Source organism: Pelodiscus sinensis, chromosome 24, assembly GCF_052426305.1.
Source record: "Pelodiscus sinensis isolate ZL-2025 chromosome 24, ASM5242630v1, whole genome shotgun sequence".
NCBI lineage: Eukaryota > Metazoa > Chordata > Testudines > Trionychidae > Pelodiscus > Pelodiscus sinensis.
In genome coordinates this window covers 11,557,090-11,578,335 of record NC_143075.1, presented here as the reverse complement: position 1 = coordinate 11,578,335, position 21,246 = coordinate 11,557,090, and the positions used below count along the sequence as shown (strand labels likewise).

The 21,246-nt window shown below is 52.4% G+C and overlaps 1 protein-coding gene across 2 annotated transcripts in view; it reads left to right on the top strand.

Moving 5' to 3' along the window:
• Positions 1-18,786, top strand: part of PLEKHN1 (pleckstrin homology domain containing N1) — a 50,527-nt gene extending 31,741 nt beyond the window's left edge. Inside the window, exons 9-16 of one of the 2 annotated variants that reach the window (XM_075906815.2) lie at positions 6,293-6,362; positions 7,951-8,105; positions 9,501-9,695; positions 10,271-10,504; positions 13,025-13,177; positions 13,938-14,150; positions 15,923-15,971; positions 16,705-18,786. In XM_075906815.2, the coding sequence (XP_075762930.1) occupies positions 6,293-6,362; positions 7,951-8,105; positions 9,501-9,695; positions 10,271-10,504; positions 13,025-13,177; positions 13,938-14,150; positions 15,923-15,971; positions 16,705-16,895 (1,260 nt within the window). In that variant the 3' untranslated portion in view covers positions 16,896-18,786. The remainder of the gene's footprint in view (positions 1-6,292; positions 6,363-7,950; positions 8,106-9,500; positions 9,696-10,270; positions 10,505-13,024; positions 13,178-13,937; positions 14,151-15,922; positions 15,972-16,704) is intronic. The other variant, XM_075906816.2, reaches the window with a different exon arrangement.
• The last annotated feature ends 2,460 nt before the right edge of the window (positions 18,787-21,246 follow it).

Below are 21,246 nucleotides of genomic sequence, written 5' to 3'. Positions count from 1 at the left end.
TTGCCCACGGCTCCCGCCGCCACAGTGTGTGTGCGTGGGGGGGGGGGAATCCTGCTGCTGGCCACAGGTAGTCCCCAAGGCTGCCCTGAGACCTGTGCATGAGGTTGCAGAATCATAGGATGGTTGGGGTGGCTGCTGGGGGGCACCCCACAGCACGGGGGGAGCTGTCCCGAATTGTCCTAAAGGCAGGACAGCTCTGGCAAAGGCCAAGGCCCCAGGAAATGCCCATCGCTGACATACCATACACAGTCTCTCCGTCTTGGCTCCAGGAGGGGACATGCTTTGGAAGCCAGGAAAGGAATGAGCAGCCGCCTTAGCATCAGCTGTGACTACAGCCAGATGCTTGGTGCCCCCGGGGCTCAGAGGAGAGGGCTAGTGCCGACAAGGGGCTGGGGCGAGGGGAGGAGGAATCTAGCGATAACTCCCCCCTCCCGCCAGATAACGGCTTGTTTGCAAAAGCAACTCAGCGATTTTAGGGTACTCCGCCTAAGGGGCCTGGCTTTCAGAGAGCCTGGGCCACCCGCCAGCTGAGTATAGGGCCCCGGTAAGGCAGGGGTGGGGAACTTCGGGCCTGGGGGCTGGATGCAGCCCCCGGCTTACCTGGATCCGGTCCCCAAGGCTCTGAGGCCCCAACTGATTTTTCTGTGGGTCAGTAGCCCCCAACCTGAAAAAGGTTCCCCACCCCTACTGTAAGGGAGCTAAAGTGGGGCTCCTAACATGACTAGTCACTTTGGAAATGTGAGGCCAGTGATAACAGACCCCCTGTTCCCTTTGGCATCCCCTTCCCACGGCGGCCAGGGGTCCGCGTTAGTGGCTGTGCTTTCTGCCGCCGTGATTCATCAGGCTCCTGAGGCGGCAGTGGGAACCACAGACGTGTGGAGGCAGGAGAGCCTCCTGCTGAGGCTTCTGCCCTGAGAGCGAAGATCCCGTCTGACGGGGGTGGGGAAGGAGGCACCAGACACTCTTGCTCTTGGACTCCCTGCAGAAAGCAGGAATTGTCATTGGTTGGGGGGGGAGGGGCAGATCGGGTCCCCTTGGATGGAGTAGGCTGAGGCTGCCTTCACCTAGCACAGCGGGTTCTGACTCACCTTGATGGGGAAAGGCCCCAGGGCACGGCCCTGGGAATGCAGAAGAGAAGCTGCCAGTGCGGTGCATGGGAGGGAGCCAGCTCAGTGCCAGAGGAGGGGGAGAGGAGCCCCAAATGGCTGAGGCGGGGGACGTAGGGGTCTCATCTTTGCCAGAAGCCGGGAGATGGGACTAAGAGCAGCGCCCAGTGCCCAGAGAGGGGTCAGTGACAGAGAGGTTCCGACGTATCCAGCTCCCGCGGGCTAGCCTCTGTGTTTCAAGCTGCATGTGATCCAGGGCCTGACGGCTCCCCAAAGCCGTGACGATGGCACCCTCTGTCCTCGTGCGACAGGATCCAGCTTGCCCCTGAGAGGAGGGAGTCAGCTGGGGTTGGGGCGCTCGGCAGCTCGTAGCATTAGGCCTGCGCGGCACAGGACTGCAAACAGGAGCTGCTCTTCCCTCCGGGGTAGAGAGCAAAGGGCAAGGCTGCTGACCAAAGCTGAAGCAGCCTCCCAGGAGCCAGGAGCATGTGGCTGGGAGATGGAAGGGGTAATCCTGGGCCTTTTCTCCCCCTCACTTCCAGGCTAGTCCCCTCCCTTGCTCTGGGTGAGCGACCTCCCTCCCTTCTGCTGTTCTGGACTCTCTGCTGGCCGCCAGCCTGAGACAGCACCTGCCAGCTGCCTTTTGGACATGCCCCGGGTTCGGTGCCAGGAGGGGGGCTGTAGAGCGTAGCATTGATGTGCCCTGGCCGAAGCTGCAACCAGCTCTTCTCAGCTGCAGGGCAGATTACTCCGGCGCGGTGGGGCTTTGGAGATGGCCGAGATGGGAATCCCAGGGGGTCCCCACCCACACCCTGAAAGCTGATTTCCTGTACTGGGCTCGCTCACCAGCTGGAATGCCAGGCATTGCGGAGGGCTGGCATTATTTCCCCACATTTGCTCTGGGGCTGTGCTGGCAGGGCGGTGGCAGGGAGCCTTTCCCTGCATACGAGGGTGTAGAATGTTCCACACCGCAGCAGATTTCCCAGCTGCAAGCTTGCAGTGCGATTACTAATCAGGGTGTGGTGTCTCCAGTCAGACTGAGATGTGCTGGAACAATAAATGTACCAGCACTCTGAGCTCTTTCACCGCACCTTCCATCCCTGCGCCTCGCAGCGCTTCACATGCGCTCATTCACGAACGCCTCACAGGCAGGGAAGTAGCAATTTATTATCCCAGTGGGGAAATTGAGGCACGGAACGGTGACTTGACTTTCCCTGGCACGATCACACACCAAACCAGGACTAGGATCGAGTGTGAGATAGGATCAGACCCGTGGAGATCTAACTCTCAGGCCCCCCCTTTCGCTCTAGTCACGAGATCACCATCCTGTAACGTGGCAAAGAAATACCCCAGGAGATAGTGAATGACTAGTTGCTATTACAGAGGCCCTAGGAGCATAGACAGAAGTACCCTGCTAGCCCATGACTCCATTATAACTCTTCTAGCACTGTTCTTCAGCCGACCCCCTTTTTCACATCTGGCCCCTTACTGTGACACTGTATAACAAGGCAAACAGCTGGCACGTTCCCCAAAGCCAGCCATGCCCACCAGAGCCAGGTTTGCTGAGGAAAATGAAACACACAAGCCTGCAGTGCCCTTAGCCAGCCTCTCGTACCACTGTAAACTGGCATGTTCATGGGCCGGTTGGAATTCCCACGTGCACCTGCACGTTTTCACGGGTGATTTCCAAACAGTGCACTGTGAACAAACAGTCCTTGATTTCACTAGGGCACAGAGTAAGAACCTGCGGGGACATATCTGAGTTCTGCTTCTTGCATAGTCCCATCCTCTTTACAGCAGCAAGAGGGGCAAATCCAAAGAGGTGTGGAACCTCCCGGTCTGGGTTGTATGTTCTGACTGTTACACACTCATTCTGCCCCTGCTGTGCATGGCAATTCTATATGCTCCGCGCCTAGTGCAGTGATTTGCTCCAGCATAGAGAAGGTGTAAAATGCTGCTATTCTGGCTTGGGAGTATTTCACATCTACTTGGCCTGATTGTCAGCTGCCTTGTGCAGTGCAAAGAAGCTGTCTGGAAAGAATTGCACACCGGTGAAACTAGCTGGGAAGATCTGACCCTGAAAGAACCAGTGAGGTCTGGAAAATGTTGACCTGCACTGAGCCAAGTGTATGGATAGATACATGGAGCTAAAGCAGTGGTTCGCAAAGGGTGGTCCATGGATCACTAGGGGTCCGTGACTGTCTTGCAGGTGGGCCGTGGGCTTGGGGCTGCACACATACCCTGCCCCCGCAGCAGGGAGCCTGCGCTAGTGCTCTAGCCACACACCCTCCCCCCTCACAAGGTTGGCTGTGGGGGGGATGAGGGTGGGGGAGGGGAGCCCCAAGCCTTGTGGGTTGGATCCAGCTCGTGGGAGGAGTAAGCGGCTCTGCAGGCTGCCGGAACGTAGGGAAATGGCAGTGCAGGAAACCGCTCACCTGGAGGCTTTCCCACTGCTCCCTTTGGCTAGAATCCCAGCCAGTCCACTCCGGCATCCAACCTCCTGGCCAGCCCTCCCCTGCCCTCCGCCTCCCAGCCAGGCCTTGCCCCCTCAACGCACTCCTGCAGCCATCTTCTCATCATGCGTGGTTGGCTGGTGGTCCACGGGAAGGTCTGCGTTGAGCAGGGTGGGTTGCAGGCCAAAAAGCTTGAGAGCCCCTGGGCTACGGATGACTCCTCGGACCTCAGGAGAGCTGCACTACAGATGAGTTTGGCCTTTCCGTCTGGAATCTGCCCATCTCCTGTTTGCTATGTGTCCCTTCCCCAGACTGGTCACTGGGGACATCTGCATGAAACGGGACCTTTGTAAAGCGCTTCTTAGTTCCTGGCTCATCTTCCCCACCCGAAGGTCACCAGCCTCTAACACGACTTGGCTGCCATGCAAATTGCCCCTCCCTCACAAACAAGGCTGTGATGACACCAGGCTACAAGTGAGCGGGGCTCTCAAGAAACAAAGATCCTGGACTTTTGCCCGAATGGAAGCAGCACAGTATTTCCGCAAGAAGCACTGATATTTTACATGAGATCGTCAGTGTTCTTGTGGAAATTCAAGTGGCCAGTGTAGACAGCTGGCAAGTTTTTCCGCCAAAGCATTTGCTTTGGCGGAAAAACTAGCCAGTCTAGACACAGCCATGGAGTAAAGGGAGCTATTGGTGCTTCCCAGGCCGGCCTGTTGTGAGGATTTATGTTTGCAAAGCTGGAAGGTCCTAGGTATTTTATAGTGAATATGCCACTCCCACTGTATCTGATTTATTTGGAAAGACAATCCCTTCAGTGACTCTTAGCGGCACATTGAGGTATATTAACCCTTAAATCCATAACTAGAGATAATGTCTTCATCCATCTTATTCTATTCACCCAACCAACCAAACTGCATCCGGGGCAATATTTGCAATTCACATGGGGAAACCAACCAGAAAGTCGCTTGAATTTAAAACCAGTGGTACAGGGGAAAGCTTGTTTTTCCACAGGTCCAAGCTCAGCAACGCTTTACAAATAATTTACATGGCTTGGGTGGTTAAGCCATATTCACAGTGTTTTTAAAGGCATTTTTTTGTGCATTATGTACAAATTAATAGGAAAGGCTGGGCTTGTGGCTAAGGTGCAGGGGTCAGACTCAGAAGTTCTGGGTTCAGTTCCTGACTGTGCCACAGACTTTCTGCGTGACCCTGGGCAAGTCACTTAGGGTCAGGTTTTTAAAGGTATTTAGGCACCTGAATACTTTCTGAAACTTTTATGGGCAAAGCTTTTTTAAAACACCAAAGTGATTTAGGCACCTAAATCCCATTGATTCTCAGTGAGATTAAGGGCTTGTGTACACAAATGGTGGCAAGCTGGGTGTGAATCTACTCTGCCACCATCTACTTGTCCACGTGCACCCTGTGGACATGTGTGAACAGTTAGTTAATGTGCTTTGAGCTAGGCCTGCTTCAAAAAAGGCAAGTAGTCTTGCAGCACCTTAGAGATTATCACAACACGCAGAGATGGTATCATGAGCTTTCGTGGGCACAGCCCACTTGAGATGAAACAAAAGCAAAAAAGGCAAGAGGTTTGTCCACACTGAAGCGGTGCTGGTGTAGTGTTTCAGTGTAGACAGTACTTACACTGATAAAGTTTCTCCTGTTGGTGCAGATATACCACCTCTCGGAGAGATGGTAGGTAGGCTGTCAACAGAAGAATTATTTTGTTGATGTGGTGCTGTTTACACTGGGATTTAGATTGGCTTAACTCCACTGCTTAGGGATGCGGATTTTTCACTCGTCTGAACTATGGAGTGGTGCTGACCTAATTTTGAGTCTAGACCAAGCTTAAATCACTGTGCTCTTACAAATTGTTAACACTTGGACCATTGCAGACTAGCTAGGGTAGATTCACACCCTAGCAAGCTGCTAAGACCTAGCTGTGTAGTGCAGGTCTGGGAAACATTTTGCAGCCGGAGCAGAGTAGCCAGGTTGAAATAAGCCGCAGTGTAGGAGCAGCGAGATTGATGAAAGAATTATTCCAGCCACTGAGCTATCGCTTCTCAGAGATGTGGATTAACGACTAACCTCTTCTGTTGATGTAAGACGTGTCAGTGCTACACTGCCAGTGAGAAACAGCCTCCATAGCTGGACGGACTGCCCCCCACACTGCATAGGTCCTGTGTCCTGCTGACGAGCAGGGCCCCTAAAGTGGGGAGCCCAGGGCAACTGCCCCAAACTGTCCTATGATGGGACAGAATCACCAACTGTTCATCTGGAATTGACCTCCGACTCTCCCTCACTGAATGTTAATCTCCCAGACTACAGTTCATTACACTCACCATAGGTGCCGACGTCCCCTCTAGCCAGGGACCCCCCGCTCTACCCTTAGTGTGTGTAGACAAGCTCTGAGTCACATTTGTAATGGAGACTTAATCACTTAGGTGCTTTTGAAAATGTTGCCCTTAGTTTCTCTCTCCCTCAGTTCTCCATCTGTAAAATGGGGATATTACAGTTTCCTTTCTCCCACGTTGAGCTATCTTGTCTATTTAGACATCTCCACATTGTCTCTCCTTATGTGTGTGTACAGCACAATGGTGATCTACTCCTTGTTGTGGGTTCACATGCTACAATATAGACAAGAACAGCCTGAAATTTAAAAAGCTTCAAGGAAAAATATTGAATGTTCTCCCATTGTGGAATTCTAAGCCTGTTCCTTTTTACAAACAGGGAGAACTGCCACTGAATGCAATACAAGTTCATTTTGAAGAAAAGCAAAAAAGCTCCTTTCTAATAGAAGGTACGTGACTGACACATGCTGGATACTGCATTAACAACAGTCGAACTGATTTACAGAAATCTGATTCAGTCATTTAAAACTTAGGTTCTAAAATAAGAGTTTTGCTTCTGAGCTTTTATTTTTATGTAGAAAAGGGGATGGAGTTCCCAAGCTTAATATGGGCAGAAATGTTTGCATCAATGGAAACAGACTTGTACCAGTGAAATGTCTGTGCTCAGAAACCGTTTTCTACTACAGCATGAGAGCTAGAAATTGAAAATGGCTTGACACCAAACAAATAGAAAATGAAACTTATCCACCCAATTTTGAACTGTGTGGAATATAAAAATGATAATCTCTACCTGTCATCATGGGATGCCTGCTGTTTGGTTAACCTTTTTTAAATTTTGACAAAATATTTCACTGAAATCTCAAATTTCTAAATATTGATGATAAAATGGAATTCAGAATAATTTCTGCATTTATTTTTTCCTGTTCAGTGTTCTTCTACAACATATAGTGATTTTAAAGCACCATCATTTGACTAAACACTAGGAGGAACAATTGTTATGGTATTTCTTTACCTTGACTATGTCCTCTTTAACTAATGCCTAAACTTAAGTAGTGTAGTTATTGATATGGCACATACATAACTAACCCTTTTTTTAAAAAAAGAGTGGGTTTAAAGAATTCTGTGTTTTGTGAACTACAGAGACAACCTGGGTGAGATAAGATCTTTTATTGGACCAACTGTGTTGGTTAGAGAGACTAACTGTCATGAACTCAGTTTAGAAACACATTTAATTCCTTTGAATAATTCAAAACCCGTAGTTTAGCAGCTGGCCCATTGTTGAAATGTAGTTGTTGATTTTTCCAGGGAAGTCCCATAACTCTCTCAGCAAGCCCCAGGGGTCCTCTATACGGGGTAGGGCCCCCCCCAAGCAGCTTTCCTCCCGTCTTCGGCCTTCCTGCCCCTCTGGCAGGACTGGCAGTACCGCTGCACAGCCGCAAATATCCCTGGCCAATAGAAGTGTTGGAGCAGCCTCAGCCAGGTGCTCCGGATCCCCCGGTGGCCCGCAACAGGGACGTCATGGGCCAAATACAGCAGCTTGAGGCGATACTTTTGGGGGACTACCAGCTGCCGCTGGACCCTCCCATGCCGTCACCTTCCTGGGGGGAAGCCATTCTCAGAACAGGAATCCCTGCTTCCACAGGAATCTCTCCTGGCCACCTCTCCCCAGGGGTTGAGCTGCACGGAAGCCAGCCTGGTCCCTCAGCCTCTCCGTGAACCATGATGTCCTGCTTACTCCTGGTTTTGGTGCATGGGCCTTGTGCTAACCTGTAACGCCGACAGGTGGAACCGAATTAGCTCCATGAGCCTCTATTGCATGAGCTAAAAGCCAGCTGGCTCGCAGCTCAGGCTGTAGAGAAACTCATTCTCTTCCTGTAAGTGGTCTTGGTGCCACTAAATGGGACAGCACACCACACCCAGCAGGTGTGCGGGTTTCACCTCCCCCCACCGGGGCAGTTCATCCTCAGAGGATTTCAGAGGGGAGGAAGAGGGACTCTTAATCAGCATCATTAACCACGTGATTTATGTTACTTCCAGGCCGACTAATAAACTCAATCCGGGTCACTTGCCCCAGTTACGAAGATTACCAGGAGTGGCTGTACTGCCTGAAAACAGCCCAGTTTCGAAATGCTGACTCTTCCATTTCGGGATCCGAAAGCCTCTCGGGATCAAAGCCACCTCACCTTGTGCAGGTAATTTATATTGCAGCACTGCTCGGCCATCTGTGCATGCCCCCAAGGACACCCAGCAGTTGTCTCTCTAGTCACAAGATGCTGCCCTGACGCACAAGCCTTTGCTTTGAGTCCCACACTGCAAGGCACGGATGTAAGTCTTTGATCACTTAGATAATATTTAGGGCCCTATAAAAAGCAGGTGCCTGGCAGGAGATTATGAATCTGTTGTGCAATTTGAGTGATGCATTGGAACAGTGACAATAATGGTGGCTTACAAAAGTGACAGCCACTGCTTAATATGTAATGGAAGAGATGTCGGGGCTATGAGCTGCCGAGGCTCAAAATTCTGGGGCTCAGCCCTGGCACAAATTAAGCACCAGTGATCAGGGAAGCCAACAGCTGTTCCAGCCTCTGGATAAGATGAGAAGGGGGCTGGCTTTACATTCTCAAAATGGGCGGGGCCTCAGGAAGAAAGGGCAGGGTGGAGGCAAGCAGTCCAGACCGCGGCACACCTCCCTCCACAGCCGTAGAGCTGCCGCTCCAACGGTGATTTAAAGGGCCCAGGACTCTAGGCACCACGGGTGCTGCATAGGAATTTAGTGGCTCTGTAATATCACTGGGCCCAGGGATGATTGCTCCCTTTGCCCCTCACCCCCGCTGGCAGGAATGCTAGTGACACCCCTCCACGCCCAGCTTATTCCGTTTGCCTTGAGACTGTGTACAGGGGCTGGGAATTAGTGAAGGACCCTTCTCCCCATGTAACCCCCTGACCGTGCGCGTTTCCCAAAGCTGGAGAGTTAGTTCATCTCAGAGACATCCGCACTGATCAGCCGTAGGGCAGCAGCTGCCAGCAGATGTACAGGAAGGGGAGATGGGGCTTAAATGTCAAAGGTGTCTCATTAGGAAGTGCAGGCCTGGCGTGAAGGTACGTGAAGGAGTGGGGAGGTGAAGGGCTGGCCCTGGACTGTCTCAGGAGGTGGGTTACTGAGAGACACCAAGCAGCCCAGCATGGCAGTGAGCAAAATTGCTTCCCACCTCCAAAATTGCTTCCCAGCATCCAGTGTGCAGGGATGGGTCTCACCCCAGTTCCTGAAGGGGGGGGAGGGCGCTGCACACACCACCATCGTCGCTGGCCTCTCTGTAGTGCCCTGGTCCGTAGCATGGATCTCTAAGCCGCTCACAGACACGTATCGACTCTCATGTGCTGAGTGGGCAGCTCTGCCCTCTCATACAGGCAATGTTTTTGCCATGGCTTCTCATTGGTAGATTCTGGCTCATCCATTCCCCACAGCCTACCCCTCCCGCCCCGGCGCCCCCCGAAGGCCTGGCACTGACCTGCCAGCCCAGAATCCCCTCACCGGGCCCAGAACAAGGCCAATTCCCATGTGCTATTTTTACCCATGTCCCATGTAGTTCCCGGGCAGCGGGAGAGGCTCGCTCACCTCTGATGGCCGGACGAACTCCTGGACGTCAAGAGGGAAAGTGACCACCTCAGCCCACCTCTCCCAGCACAGCGGCTCCCTCCCTGACCAGCAGTCATTTGTTCTGGTGCCGGAAGGCAGAGTGATTGACGACCCCCTGTCCCCAGGCTATGCCCAGCCTGTCCATGTAAGTGCATCTCCTGGGAACCTAGGGTACACACAGGGTCAGATGTGACCTGGGGGAGGCACAGGTGTGTTCAACAGTCAGGCCAGGAAAACAATGCACTGGCCTGAACTAGTCATTTAAATACAATGAACTGGATAGAATGTGGGTGGGTGGGTGGTGCTGGATTAATTTGGTTAAACGAGAGTTTAGAGCAGCAAGGGAATTACCCAAGGAGCTAATACACATTGTGGGGGATGGGAGTTTGTTTTGGATCAGAACCCCTGTTAATATTACAACAGATGGCTCTGTTAAATCCATACCAAAAAGCTGTGTTCAAAGAATGGTGAGACTACCCTGGGAAGGCACAGATAGGTTAGAGTGAAGAGTACCACACACCCTTAACTCTGCCCCTTTGCATGTAGGAACTAAACTCCATCCTTGAAATACAGTCCCGTTATGTCATTTTCACTGTGACACAAGCAGGCGTGTGCAGAATCCCATGGCATGTGCTGGGGGGGAGGAGGGGGGTAAGGCATGTGTGTCCGGACTCTCACTGTTCTGACAGCTGGCTCATAGCATTTGTTGTCTTGTTTCAGTGCTGGCCAAGCACGGGGGTTGCCAAACCAGAACTGAGGAGGAGTGGCAGCGCTCGGAAGTCCAAAGGCAAATGTGGCCCTCCCCAGCAGCTGCAGCCCAGCAGCCAGGACTCGGAAAGGGCCGCCTTTAGCTTTCCCGAAAGCCCCCATGGGGAGCTGCTGTCCCCCGTGTACAACGATCCCTATTCTGCACTGAGCTCCCAGCGGCACCCACTGCACCTGGACTTGAACAACGTAAGTGGGAGGTCTCGTCTCCCTGGGATGCAGATGACGTGGCCGAGGCTTTTCTGCTCCAACGCCCGCACGCTCGTGGTCGGGAGGGTAGAGGAACAGGTAGACCAACGGGGTCTGATCACCTGCCAACTGAAAATCCTAGATCACTAGAACTGGAAGGGACCTCGAGAGATCATCAAGTCCAGTCCCCTGCCCTCACGGCAGGACCAAGAACCATCTAGATCATCCCTGATAGATGTCCGTCCAACCTGCTCTTGAATAAATTGCCTCGGGGGCTTGTGAAATCTCCATTACTGGCGATATTTAAGTGCTGAACCACCCTGACAGGAAGTTTTTCCTAATGTCCAACCTAAACCTCCCTTGCTGCAATTTAAGCCCATTGCTTCTTGTCCTGTCCTCAGAGGTTAAGGAGAATATTTTTTCTCCCTCCTTCCCGTAATACCCTTTAAGGCAGGGGTTGGGAATCTAAGGCCCGGGGGCTGGATATGGCCCCCACCTTGCCTGCATCCGGCCCCCAAGACTTGGGGCTCCTCCCCAGCAGTGGGCAGTGGCATTCCAGCCTCCTGCCATCCCTGCATGGGGCTGGAGTACACAAAATCTACTAGCTTGGCCCCCCACCAGGCTGTGGTGTGAGAGGGGGATGTGGGGAGTGTCTTTCTCCTTCTCAGTTGGGGGGGTCTCATTAGTGAGGGTTTGTTTGTGTTCAGCCCCCGACTGATTTTTCTGTGGGTCAGCGGTCCCCGACCCAAAAAAGGTTCCCCAACCCTGCTTTATGGTATTTGAGGTATTCAGATTGCTTGTCTTGCTCACAATCTACCTCACATCCAGAAGGACCGCCCCTTAAAGGGCAATGCACAGGAAGTTACTTCTACAAGAGCAGGTGTTTTGAGGGCAGGAATGAGAAACAGGATGGGCTGGTCTTCGCTTTACATGGGGCGTGGTCTAACGAACCCCTCACATGCTTCTGGCCTTGCGTCCAAAGGCCGTGTGTGCGTGTGCCACTTTGACTGGAGCGCTGCTGGTAAAGAAGGGGAGTTTACATGGTGAAGGGGGTTGATTGTGTTATTGCTGGACATGGCATCTCCTCTGCCTGAGCCTTTCCCAGATAAATCTGGTCTCTAGAAGGTCAGAGAGGCAGGCCCAGCTCTCAGCATAAGCAAAGCAATTGGCCACTGCCTTCCCTGCAGACTCTGTCACTCTGGCTGGTTCCAGCTCCTGCTATGGCAGCAGGACAAGAGGGGAAGGAAAGTGCCGATTCAACCTTGCAGCTTGGGGCTCTGTGCATTGTGATGCTGGACTTGGGAAGAGGCCAGTGGTGTATTCTGCAGTGGCTTAGTATGTGCGGGCATGTCTCTTGTCCTCCAGCCTTATTGGGGATAAGAGCCTACTACTGGTTCACAAGCAAAGAAGTGACCCCTTTAGTTCCAGTGGTTACCGCTAATGCTTGTGGTGCTGAGGTCAGTCCCTGTGATCCATTATTTAAGACCATGCTGCATTTGGAGTTAAAATGACAGGGGAATCCCCCCCCCCCCCCCCACACACACACTAGGGATATTAAAGTCTAGTAGACTATTTGACTATCCGATAAGCATTTGCTTATCAGATAGACTTTTGACTAGTCAGCTACTCGATTTCCTCCCCCTCTATGAGATAGAGGCTGGAAAAGGGGGGAGGGGTACTTCAAAGCGGTATGGATAAGCTGTGTGGTGGCTGCCCCGTTAAAACGCCACCTTCATGCGCTTCAAAGAGGCAGCAGTGGAGCCCGGGGTCCAGCTGATCCTGGGCTCTGCGTGGCATTTCCCCAGAACCCGGGGTCATTAGGGGAGGCCCCAGCTGACCCCGGGCACCATGGTAGCTGCCCCTTTGAAATGCCAGAGGCGGCGTTTTAAAGGGGCAGCCGCTGCACAGCTAATCTGTGGATTAGCTGTGCTGCGGCTGGCCCTTTAAAATGCTGCCTCACCTAGCAGCATGCAGAATAGTGCGGAGCGGAGTCCCCCACTGACCCCAGGCTCCATGGCTTTGAAATGCACAAGAGCCCCCACTAGGGACTTTTGTGCATTTCAAAGCAGGCACCCAAGTGCAGCCTGGAGCCAGCGGACTTCCCCAGTGGGGGCTCTCGTACATTTCAAAGGAGGAATGTGGAAGGGCCTATCCACTAGTCAATTAACCGCATTTTAACATCCTTACCCCAGGCACACAGACACACACCTGAATTAATCCCAATATATGCCACAAGCCCAGGACTTTAAGAGTTAAACAAAGAGCCACATAAATTCGTGGAGGTTAGGTCCATCAATGGCTATTAGCTAGGATGGGCAGGGAGGGTGTCCCTAGCCTCTGTTGGTCAGAAGCTGGGAATGGGCGACACATCATGATTCCCTGTTCTGTTCACACCCTCTGGACACCTTTGGCCACTGTCGGCAGACAGGACACGGGGCTAGACGGACCTTTGGCCTGACCCAGTGCGGCCGTTCTTATGTTCCTATGGCCTGGTGTTGATTTTTTGACTCTTTCTTTCAGTTGAATCGATGGAGCTTGGGGGAAAGTCAGACTCCGACAGCTGCCAGCAATCTGGAAAAACCGGCCCCACCCTGCTCCCCCTTGTACGCCGACCCCTACACTCCGACCCCCACCGCTGGGCTCAGAGTTGCAGACGCTGACTTCCTGGAAGAGGTATGATGTCTGTGTGACCGTGGGGGTGCTCAGGGCAAAAGGAGTCGCATGCTTGGCTCTGCTGGCAGAGCTTTGGCAGCATGTGAGCATGGCAGAGCCATGCCGGGCACAGCGGGTCTTTTCTGCTGGGCAAGTGTTCCCCAGGCATGGAATTCTGGCGCCCGCACTCTGCTGTGACCGGCGAAATGCTCTCCCTCTGGGATCCAGACTGAAGCGGTCGGGAGCTGGTTCCTGAGAGTTGCCAAGTGACTCAGTGATGAGCAAAAATGCACCTAGACTGGGATGGGGGTGGGTGGTGAGATCTGGTATCCCCAGACCAGAGTGATTCAGCTCCCGCGACTGCTTCAGCCAAACCCGAGTTTCAGGGGTGTTGTGCGGGGGCATGCAGGCGGATCAGTGAGTTGATGCCATTTCTGTGCCCTCTACTAGCAGCCGCTTCTTACTAGTAAAAGGTTGGCTCCCTTTCAGAACCCTGAGCTGCCCGTCAGTCCCGTCCCCCCACCCTGAGGTGGCACTGTCCCCCATTGCCCCAGCCTCGTGCCCTGCCAGGCTTCACTCTGGTCTTTGCGCAGGGGCATGGCTGAATGGCGTGAGGCTACTGCCCTTCCCTCATCTAGGGGATGCGGGTCAACTTGGTGTAATTTGAAGTTTAGACCCTGAACCTCACGCATTTTATTGATAATCGGGAGTAAGGGGGTAGTCGGGGAAGGCCCCTATCCAGGGACAGCAGGTACCAAACTGGGATTTGCTCTCTTCGCAGTTTGTAAAACGTCATGGTCAGACGGGCTCAGAACGGCAGCTGAACGGCTACGCAGAAATCCCAGGGGCCCGTCCCCCGCCACCCCAGAACTACTGCCAGCCAGTGCCCAGCAGTCGCAGGAGAGAGCCGCCCGCAGCACAAAGATGCGTCATCCCTGGCACCTCGAGTTGCTTCCCGCTGGCCCCTCCGGCCGACGTGCCCTACCCATCACACGTGAGTGCCAAGATGGGGAGCCCCTGATGGCGCCTCTGCATCGCTTCCCCTGCTGTCAGGTGTCTGTGCCCTAAGGGCCCTGGTTCTGATGATGCCAGGCAGACAAGGCTGGGTCTGCTTCTCCTGTCCCACTGCGGCTTACAGTCTGCAGGAGTAATGAGGGGCACGATTTCAGCCCAGTGTGCGGAGACGTGGAAGTGCAAGACTGGTTACTTTTATTAATGAGTCAGATCTCAAGGTCCCTATTTATGTCGTTCTTAGGCATTTATAACCCCTGATTACCACAGTGCCTTGCAAACCGTAATAGATTTATACTCATTGCACCCCCACGGGATAGGGAAGTATTGTCCTCATTTACAAAAGGGAAACTGAGGCATGGAGAAGCTAAATGACTTGGCTACAGTCACCCAGGAAATCTGTTCCAGAATAGGGACTTGAACCCAGGTCTAGCTAGCTTAGTGCCCTACCTCCACTCCCCTCTATATTTGTAAGCTTTCCTGGGATTATCAACCCCACAGAGCCCTGAGCACATCTCTTCACAGGTCCCCGTGCTGGGAGGGATGGTATCATTATCCTCAGTCTAATGATAGGGCACAGAGAGAGAGAGATCAGAAGTTCCATGTAGCCACTATTTTTAGCCAGTCATACTTGGCCCCTCTGAAAACCAGGCCCTAAAGGACTTGACCAAGGTTGCCCAGGGAGTCTGTTGCAGAGCTGGGAATTGAGTGCAGATTGCTGACTCCACAAAGCCAGCCTTTCATAGCATCCTGACTCCTGAAAGCTGTAGGAGGCTGAAGCTGCAGCTCCTTGCCCAGGGGATATCTATAGATCTAGGGAAGCCCATTTTCCCACCCTGGTGTGACATGTGCCCAAGCAGGGCCTCTCCAAGGTTATGTCTACACTACCCCGCTAGTTCGAACTAACGGGGTAATGTAGGCATACCGCACTTGCAAATGAAGCCCGGGATTTGAATTTCCCGGGCTTCATTTGCATAAGCGGGGAGCCGCCATTTTTAAAACCCCGCTGGTTCGAACCCCGTGCAGCGCGGCTACATGGGGCTCGAACTAGGTAGTTCGGACTAGGCTGCCTATTCTGAACTACCGGTACACCTCGTTCCACAAACCAGCGGGGTTTTAAAAATGGCGGCTCCCCGCTTATGCAAATGAAGCCCGGGAAATTCAAATCCCGGGCTTCATTTGCAAGTGCGGTATGCCTACATTACCCTCCTAGTTCGAACTAGCGGGGTAGTGTAGACATACCCCAATGGACTAATGAAGGATGTGAATGGGGTCTGGCTGGACCCACCCATTATGCCAAAAAGAGGGTGGTTACTATGCAGGGGTGTCAAGTATTTGAACCCTCAGAGATATGACATTGGAGGACTCTGATGTGGGAAGCTATAGAGCTGCTATTCCCAGTGCTATGCCTGGGAGCCAACAACCTCTGCAGGACCCTGGGCAAGATGGGAGGGGGGATCATAGCTTTGTGCTTCCAGAAGGGGCGTGAGCTAGGGTGGAAGGGACAGGGCTGGAGCGACCACCCCAATGGGGCCCCCCAGGCCTTAGATCCATGCGGAGCGGTGCTCTGGCAGTGATTTAAAGGGCTTGGGACTCTGGCTGCTTCCACGGTAGCAGAAGCAGGAAGCCCCAGACACCTTTGAATCACTGGGCCCTGGGGTAATTGCCCCCTTTGCCTCCCCCTCTGTTGGCAGACCTGGTGCCATGACGTCCAAAATGCTGAGACACCTCTCATGACACCTTCCTTTCCCGTAGGTCCCCTCCTTGAAGGAAGAGTGTCTGGGATCTTCGCTGCAGTCAGCAGGTGAGTCCCCCAGGAGGCAGCGAGAGCCACTGTCTGGCTCCAGTACAGCGCAGCAAACACCGGCATTAGATTGCTGCCTCTCTTCTAACATGGCCTTCGCAGTGCTTAGCCCAGCACAACTGTATCTCGGCTCCAGCTGTCACGCTGCTGTCACTTCCTAAATGTGCCAGCAGCCCCTGTGTCTTCTGCAACCCAGCCGGCGTGCTTGGTATCTCCTGTCTTCGGCCAAAATGACCCAGGGTCTGTCTTATCTGGCTGCCGCTGGGGCTCGCGTTTTACGCTGAGGCACTTTTCCATTTAGATCATTTACATGCAATTGCCCCAGATTTGGTGGTGACCCTGCCTAACGTCTGCCCTCGTTCATCTTCTCGCTGGGGAATGACAGGGCTTTAACTAGATCCAGTGCTTCCCCGTGGACGAGTGTCCATGGGAGAGAGAAAAACAACCCGGTCTCAGGCATAGCTGGCCCACACTCCCTGTGGGAGCCTCAGTAGTGAGACCAAGGACTGTGGGAATGGAGCTCTCCCTAGGAGCTGGGCCATGTGTGCCGGGGCAGGGAGCATGGGTCAAGCATACTGTGCTGATCCATCTCTTGGATCTGCTCTCTGAGCGAGTGGATTACCAGACCTCTCACTGCTGCGCCTTTCCCCATAGTATATTTTTGGAAGTAACTAGACAGCATAGAAATCCTGTAGCAATCCATATTCGTCTCTCTCTCCCCTCTGATCTGCAGACGGAAGCCCTGGCGTCTACCACCTGCCTGGGAATGGCCGCGTGCGGCACGACTCTGCCTATCACGACTACACAGAACTCCACAGCTGCCACAGCGACTTCAGTTACGACAACCTCTGGGATGCTGAGGGGAATGAGCCGGGCATCCAGCAGGCCGGGCCCAGCTCCTGCCAGCAGATTTATCACGTATGAGGGCAGGAAGCCAAAGCTGTGCTTATAAAAACTCCTGTGCCGGGCCCCACCCTGACCGCTCTGTTTTCAGCTGTGTCTTTGGGCTGTGAAGAGTCTAGGTGTGTCTAGGATGATCAGGGGGAATAATCCCTACAGCGATTGAGGCCTCCCTGTGCGTGCTGCGCCCTGGATCCGGCAGGTTTTCATCAGGTTGGACCTTTTCCACCAAATCTTAACGTGATGCCAATGAGCACGAACAAGACTCTACAAATCGCAATGAAAAATGAAGTGCCCCCTTAGCCCCGGATATTTCTACAGCATTAGCAGGTTCTTGGACACGTGGCTTTCTGAAGAAACCCGCTGTCCCGGCGGTGTAGGGAATTGGGCGTTGTGAATAGCCCTTGTTTTATGCAGTAGAAAAGCCTCCCTACTAATCCCACTGCCTTCGGCTAACAGGACGTCGTGTGTATGGAAGGAGCAGTAACTTAAAGGGGGTATAAATGGAGGAAGCCGGTCACTGGATAGGTTAGTTTGGGCGCGAAGTATTAAAGAGCTCTGCATTGGGAGACCTGATCACTTTCTTTTCCAGGGATCCCTCTTAGTTGGCAACATTGGAGGTAGCTTTAAGCCTGGAGCACTGTTAGTTAGCCAGCCCTGTCCCCACTGAGCATCAAGTCCGTGAAGACCTGTGAACATTCACCATCACTTCAAGTCAGCAGGTTGGGTAACAACTGCATTTGGCCTGTTAACTCGGAGCAAAAGTCAGAACTGGTGATGGAGATGAGCAGGCAGAAATCCTGACCTGATCCACAGGCTGCTCAGGTTAACAGAGAGGGGTCATCTTCCCGGCCAGTGGCAGCCCAGACACTGTGGTGATGGGTGCCGGTGGAAGAATCTGCATAGCTTGGCCAGCACTGAGAAAGAGACTGAGAGGAAATGGGTTACCTGGGAAGTGCTCTAAAGGGCACGTGTTTTCAGAAGAGTTCTCCTGGATCCCTCCTTAGGAAACTTTTTTTTTTTCTCTCCCTGTTCAGACCTCTGCAAGTTTACTGAACTCAATCAAAACTCGGTCTTTGTATATCTGGGCAGGAAACCATCACAAAGCAAAACTCCTGCCTGATCCTCCGAAGGCTCCAATAATCTCAGGAATCCTGGTATCCCGAGCGCCCCCCTGAGCGGCCCTAGGGGACGGCAGAACACTACCACACCACCACCATTCCGGAGGGGCCAGCATATGAGCTTTATCGTTTTCTAGCTGCTTCAGCCAGATCCTTCCTCACACACGGGGTCAGCTGCAAGCCAGCATCCTTTACCGGAGGCTCCAAATTCTAACCTGCATTCCCCACGCGGTCTGTAGAACAAACTGTATTCAGGAAATCTCCTTCTTTCCCTAGAAGTGAAACAAGCCACTAGATTGTTGAACTTGAACTTGTTTAGAGGGTATTGAGCAAAGTTTACACATAAGTTTTGAGTGGAATATTTTTATTTAATGTGTAAATGCGGGTGAGTTAACAACCTATTTAATTTTGTAGCTACGGACTATATACAGTACTGTGAGACTATCCGCAGCCAACACATCTGTGCTGTGTGGGATGGTTGGGTCTTCTAGCTGTTTTTGTTTTGTTTCAGGTTTACTTTCACATTGGGCGGGTTTACGTATAATAACACTGAGAGGAGCTATTTATTATGAATAGATTTGCACTGGGGAATGTGAGAGGCACATAGTTTTCCGGGATAGCAGCTGGGCTCACTGGTTTCAGCGAACACAGCAACATTCAAAGACCTTGTTCAAGATTTAGATTTATATATATGGATAGCAGAGATTGCAATGTATTAAAATAATTTACTGTAAAGTATCGGTCAATTTCTGCAACACTGTACAGTTCTAATAATAATACACCTTTCTTCAGAATGGAGTATCTCTGTGTCCTCATCTAGTTTAACTGAGGGATTGGTGTTATTCTTTTATGTTCTGTCCTTTCTTCCAGCACCTGAAGGACAAAATAATTTTCCCCCTCCCTGTAACTCTTTGAATCACTGGCTGGAGGAAGAATTTTGAGACTCCTGACAGCCTGGGCTGCTCAGTTTAAATCAGTCATGTGCAAATGTCTTATCTAGGAACAAATTCTCTAGTGTGGGTCTTCCGGAGATGGGACTTGTGCCAGAGAGGCTGGAACTCACAGAGTTCACAGACTTGGTTTTGCCCTGCTGTCTTTGGAATCTTTCGGCTGGAAAGCTGCTTTGCACATATCAGTCAAAGCATTCAAATCGCTCCACAGATTTTATTGACCAGCATCACTTTGCCAGTCTGCGAAGTTTATCAGCTATGCTGGCTGTTGTCCAGTAAAACAGGAAACTTGCACATGGCCAGCATGAGTTCAAGTAGATCGTAAGTGATACATAAGCCTTTCTCTCCATTTCTCAGTCTGTCAAACTAGTCTAGCATTCTGCAGCAGCTAATCTAGCATTCTGTACCATCTAGGGGTATGTCTACACTTCGGGGGGTTTTCCAGGATACCAGAGATATCCCAGAAAAACTCCGCCACATCCAAGGAACACGTTTACTCTTCCGCTTTTTTTTACAGAAGAGCAAACGTGCTCTTTCGGGAAGCCCTGTATGCCTCGTTCTGTGAGGGATAAGGGCTCTGCCGAAAGAGGTTTTTCCATAATTTGGCCCCATCTAGACTGGGCCAAATGGCGGAAAAGCTTTTTCCAGAGAAGTGATCAGAAAAAGCTAGAATGTAGACCTAGCCTAACTGTTCTATTTCCCCACTTTTCAGCGGGGTGAGGAAGTCAAGGCATTCTGGATGAAAGCTTTGCTTTGATTGGAAATAAAGTCCCAGGGCCACAGGGTGAGCGGACTGATGGTCTGAGACCCAGCTCTTCCAAGGTATAATCAATAGGAGTTCGTCATCTAAATAACTTTGAGGATCTGGATGTGACTGTCTAGTATAAAGGCTTATTTGTCCCTTCAGGTTCGGAATGAGCAGTCAGGCCATGGGTGTATCTCTGGGGTCTGTGTGCTCCCGCCAAGTGCTCGGGGCCGGCGTGGCCCCGGGCACGTGGTGCATGCATGGTGCCAGAGCCGGTCCGGGCGCATGGTAAGCGCCGGCCCTGGGAGCGCCACGAATTGGCCGCTTGTGCCCCAGGCACGCGGCGCTTGGGGGGGGGCACCGGCCCCGGGCGCGCGGCGCTTAGGAGGAGCACCGGCCCGGGTGCGCGGCGCTTGGGAGAGGAGGGGGCGCCAGCCCTGGGCGCGCGGCATTTGGAGGGGGCGCCGGCACGCGGCGCTTGCAGGGGGGGGGCCCGGCCCCGGGAGCGCGGCGCTTGCAGGGGGGCCCCCACCCCCGAACATGTGGCTATGGGGGGGGCCGCCCGCCCCGGGCGTGCATGTGTCCCCGCCCTCTGGCGCCTGGCAGGAGAATGGCCACGCCCCCTGGCGCCCGGCAGCCTCTAAAGGTTGGGGACCACTGGCCCAGCTGATTAGCTGCAAGTGTGCACTGGTGGTGCACACATGCCTTGATGCACATTATAAAATTTATTCTGCACATGGATGAAAAAATAGAAGGAACATTGATTAGGAGTTACCATCTTGTCACTGAAATACAGCCATCTCTGAGGTGGGATTTGGTAGCCCTGAAACAGCACACAGTAAAACAGTACAGCAGTTCGGGATAGAAAAATGAAGCGTACATTATCCAGAATCAAGATCAGCCAGGATAGTGAGAGAGAGAATGTAGAAACTGTGATACCTTGGCCATATTCCATGCTAGGTAAAATTGCCACACACACAAAAGTCATGGGCATCAAGACCTCGATCATATGTTTCATCTGAAAGACAAAACCTCTGATAACCTTCATGCCATTCTGGGCTCTTAATTCAGTGCTAGCTGCAGGAATAGTGCCAGCTACTGGGAGGAGGGGGAGACCCACCACGGAGCTGAACTTCATTGTATAACTGATCTCTAAGACCTGGGCTGCAGGCAGTGCTCGTCCTGGTAGAACTATGCTGGTTAGAAGGGTGGCTTTGTTTTGTAATCCAAATAGTTATAATGGTACAGATCCTACTGCAAATGCACTTACACTGGTTTAACTTATTCCCCTTCCCATATAGCAGTGTTCCCCAAGCCGCTTTATTTACCTAAAGGGTCCACAGCCATGGAGCCTCACAGCTCCCCTCGGCTTCGGTTCACTATTTGTAGCCAAGGGGAATCATAAGGCTCCGTGACTATGGATTCTTTAAGTAAACAAAGTGGCGTGGGCCCGCTAGTGGCTTTCTCACAGTGGGCCACAGGCCTGCTTTGGGAAACAGTGCCATATAGGAATAGGCCACTTTTATGTAGCTATCACTGTGTCTGACCCCACACCTGGG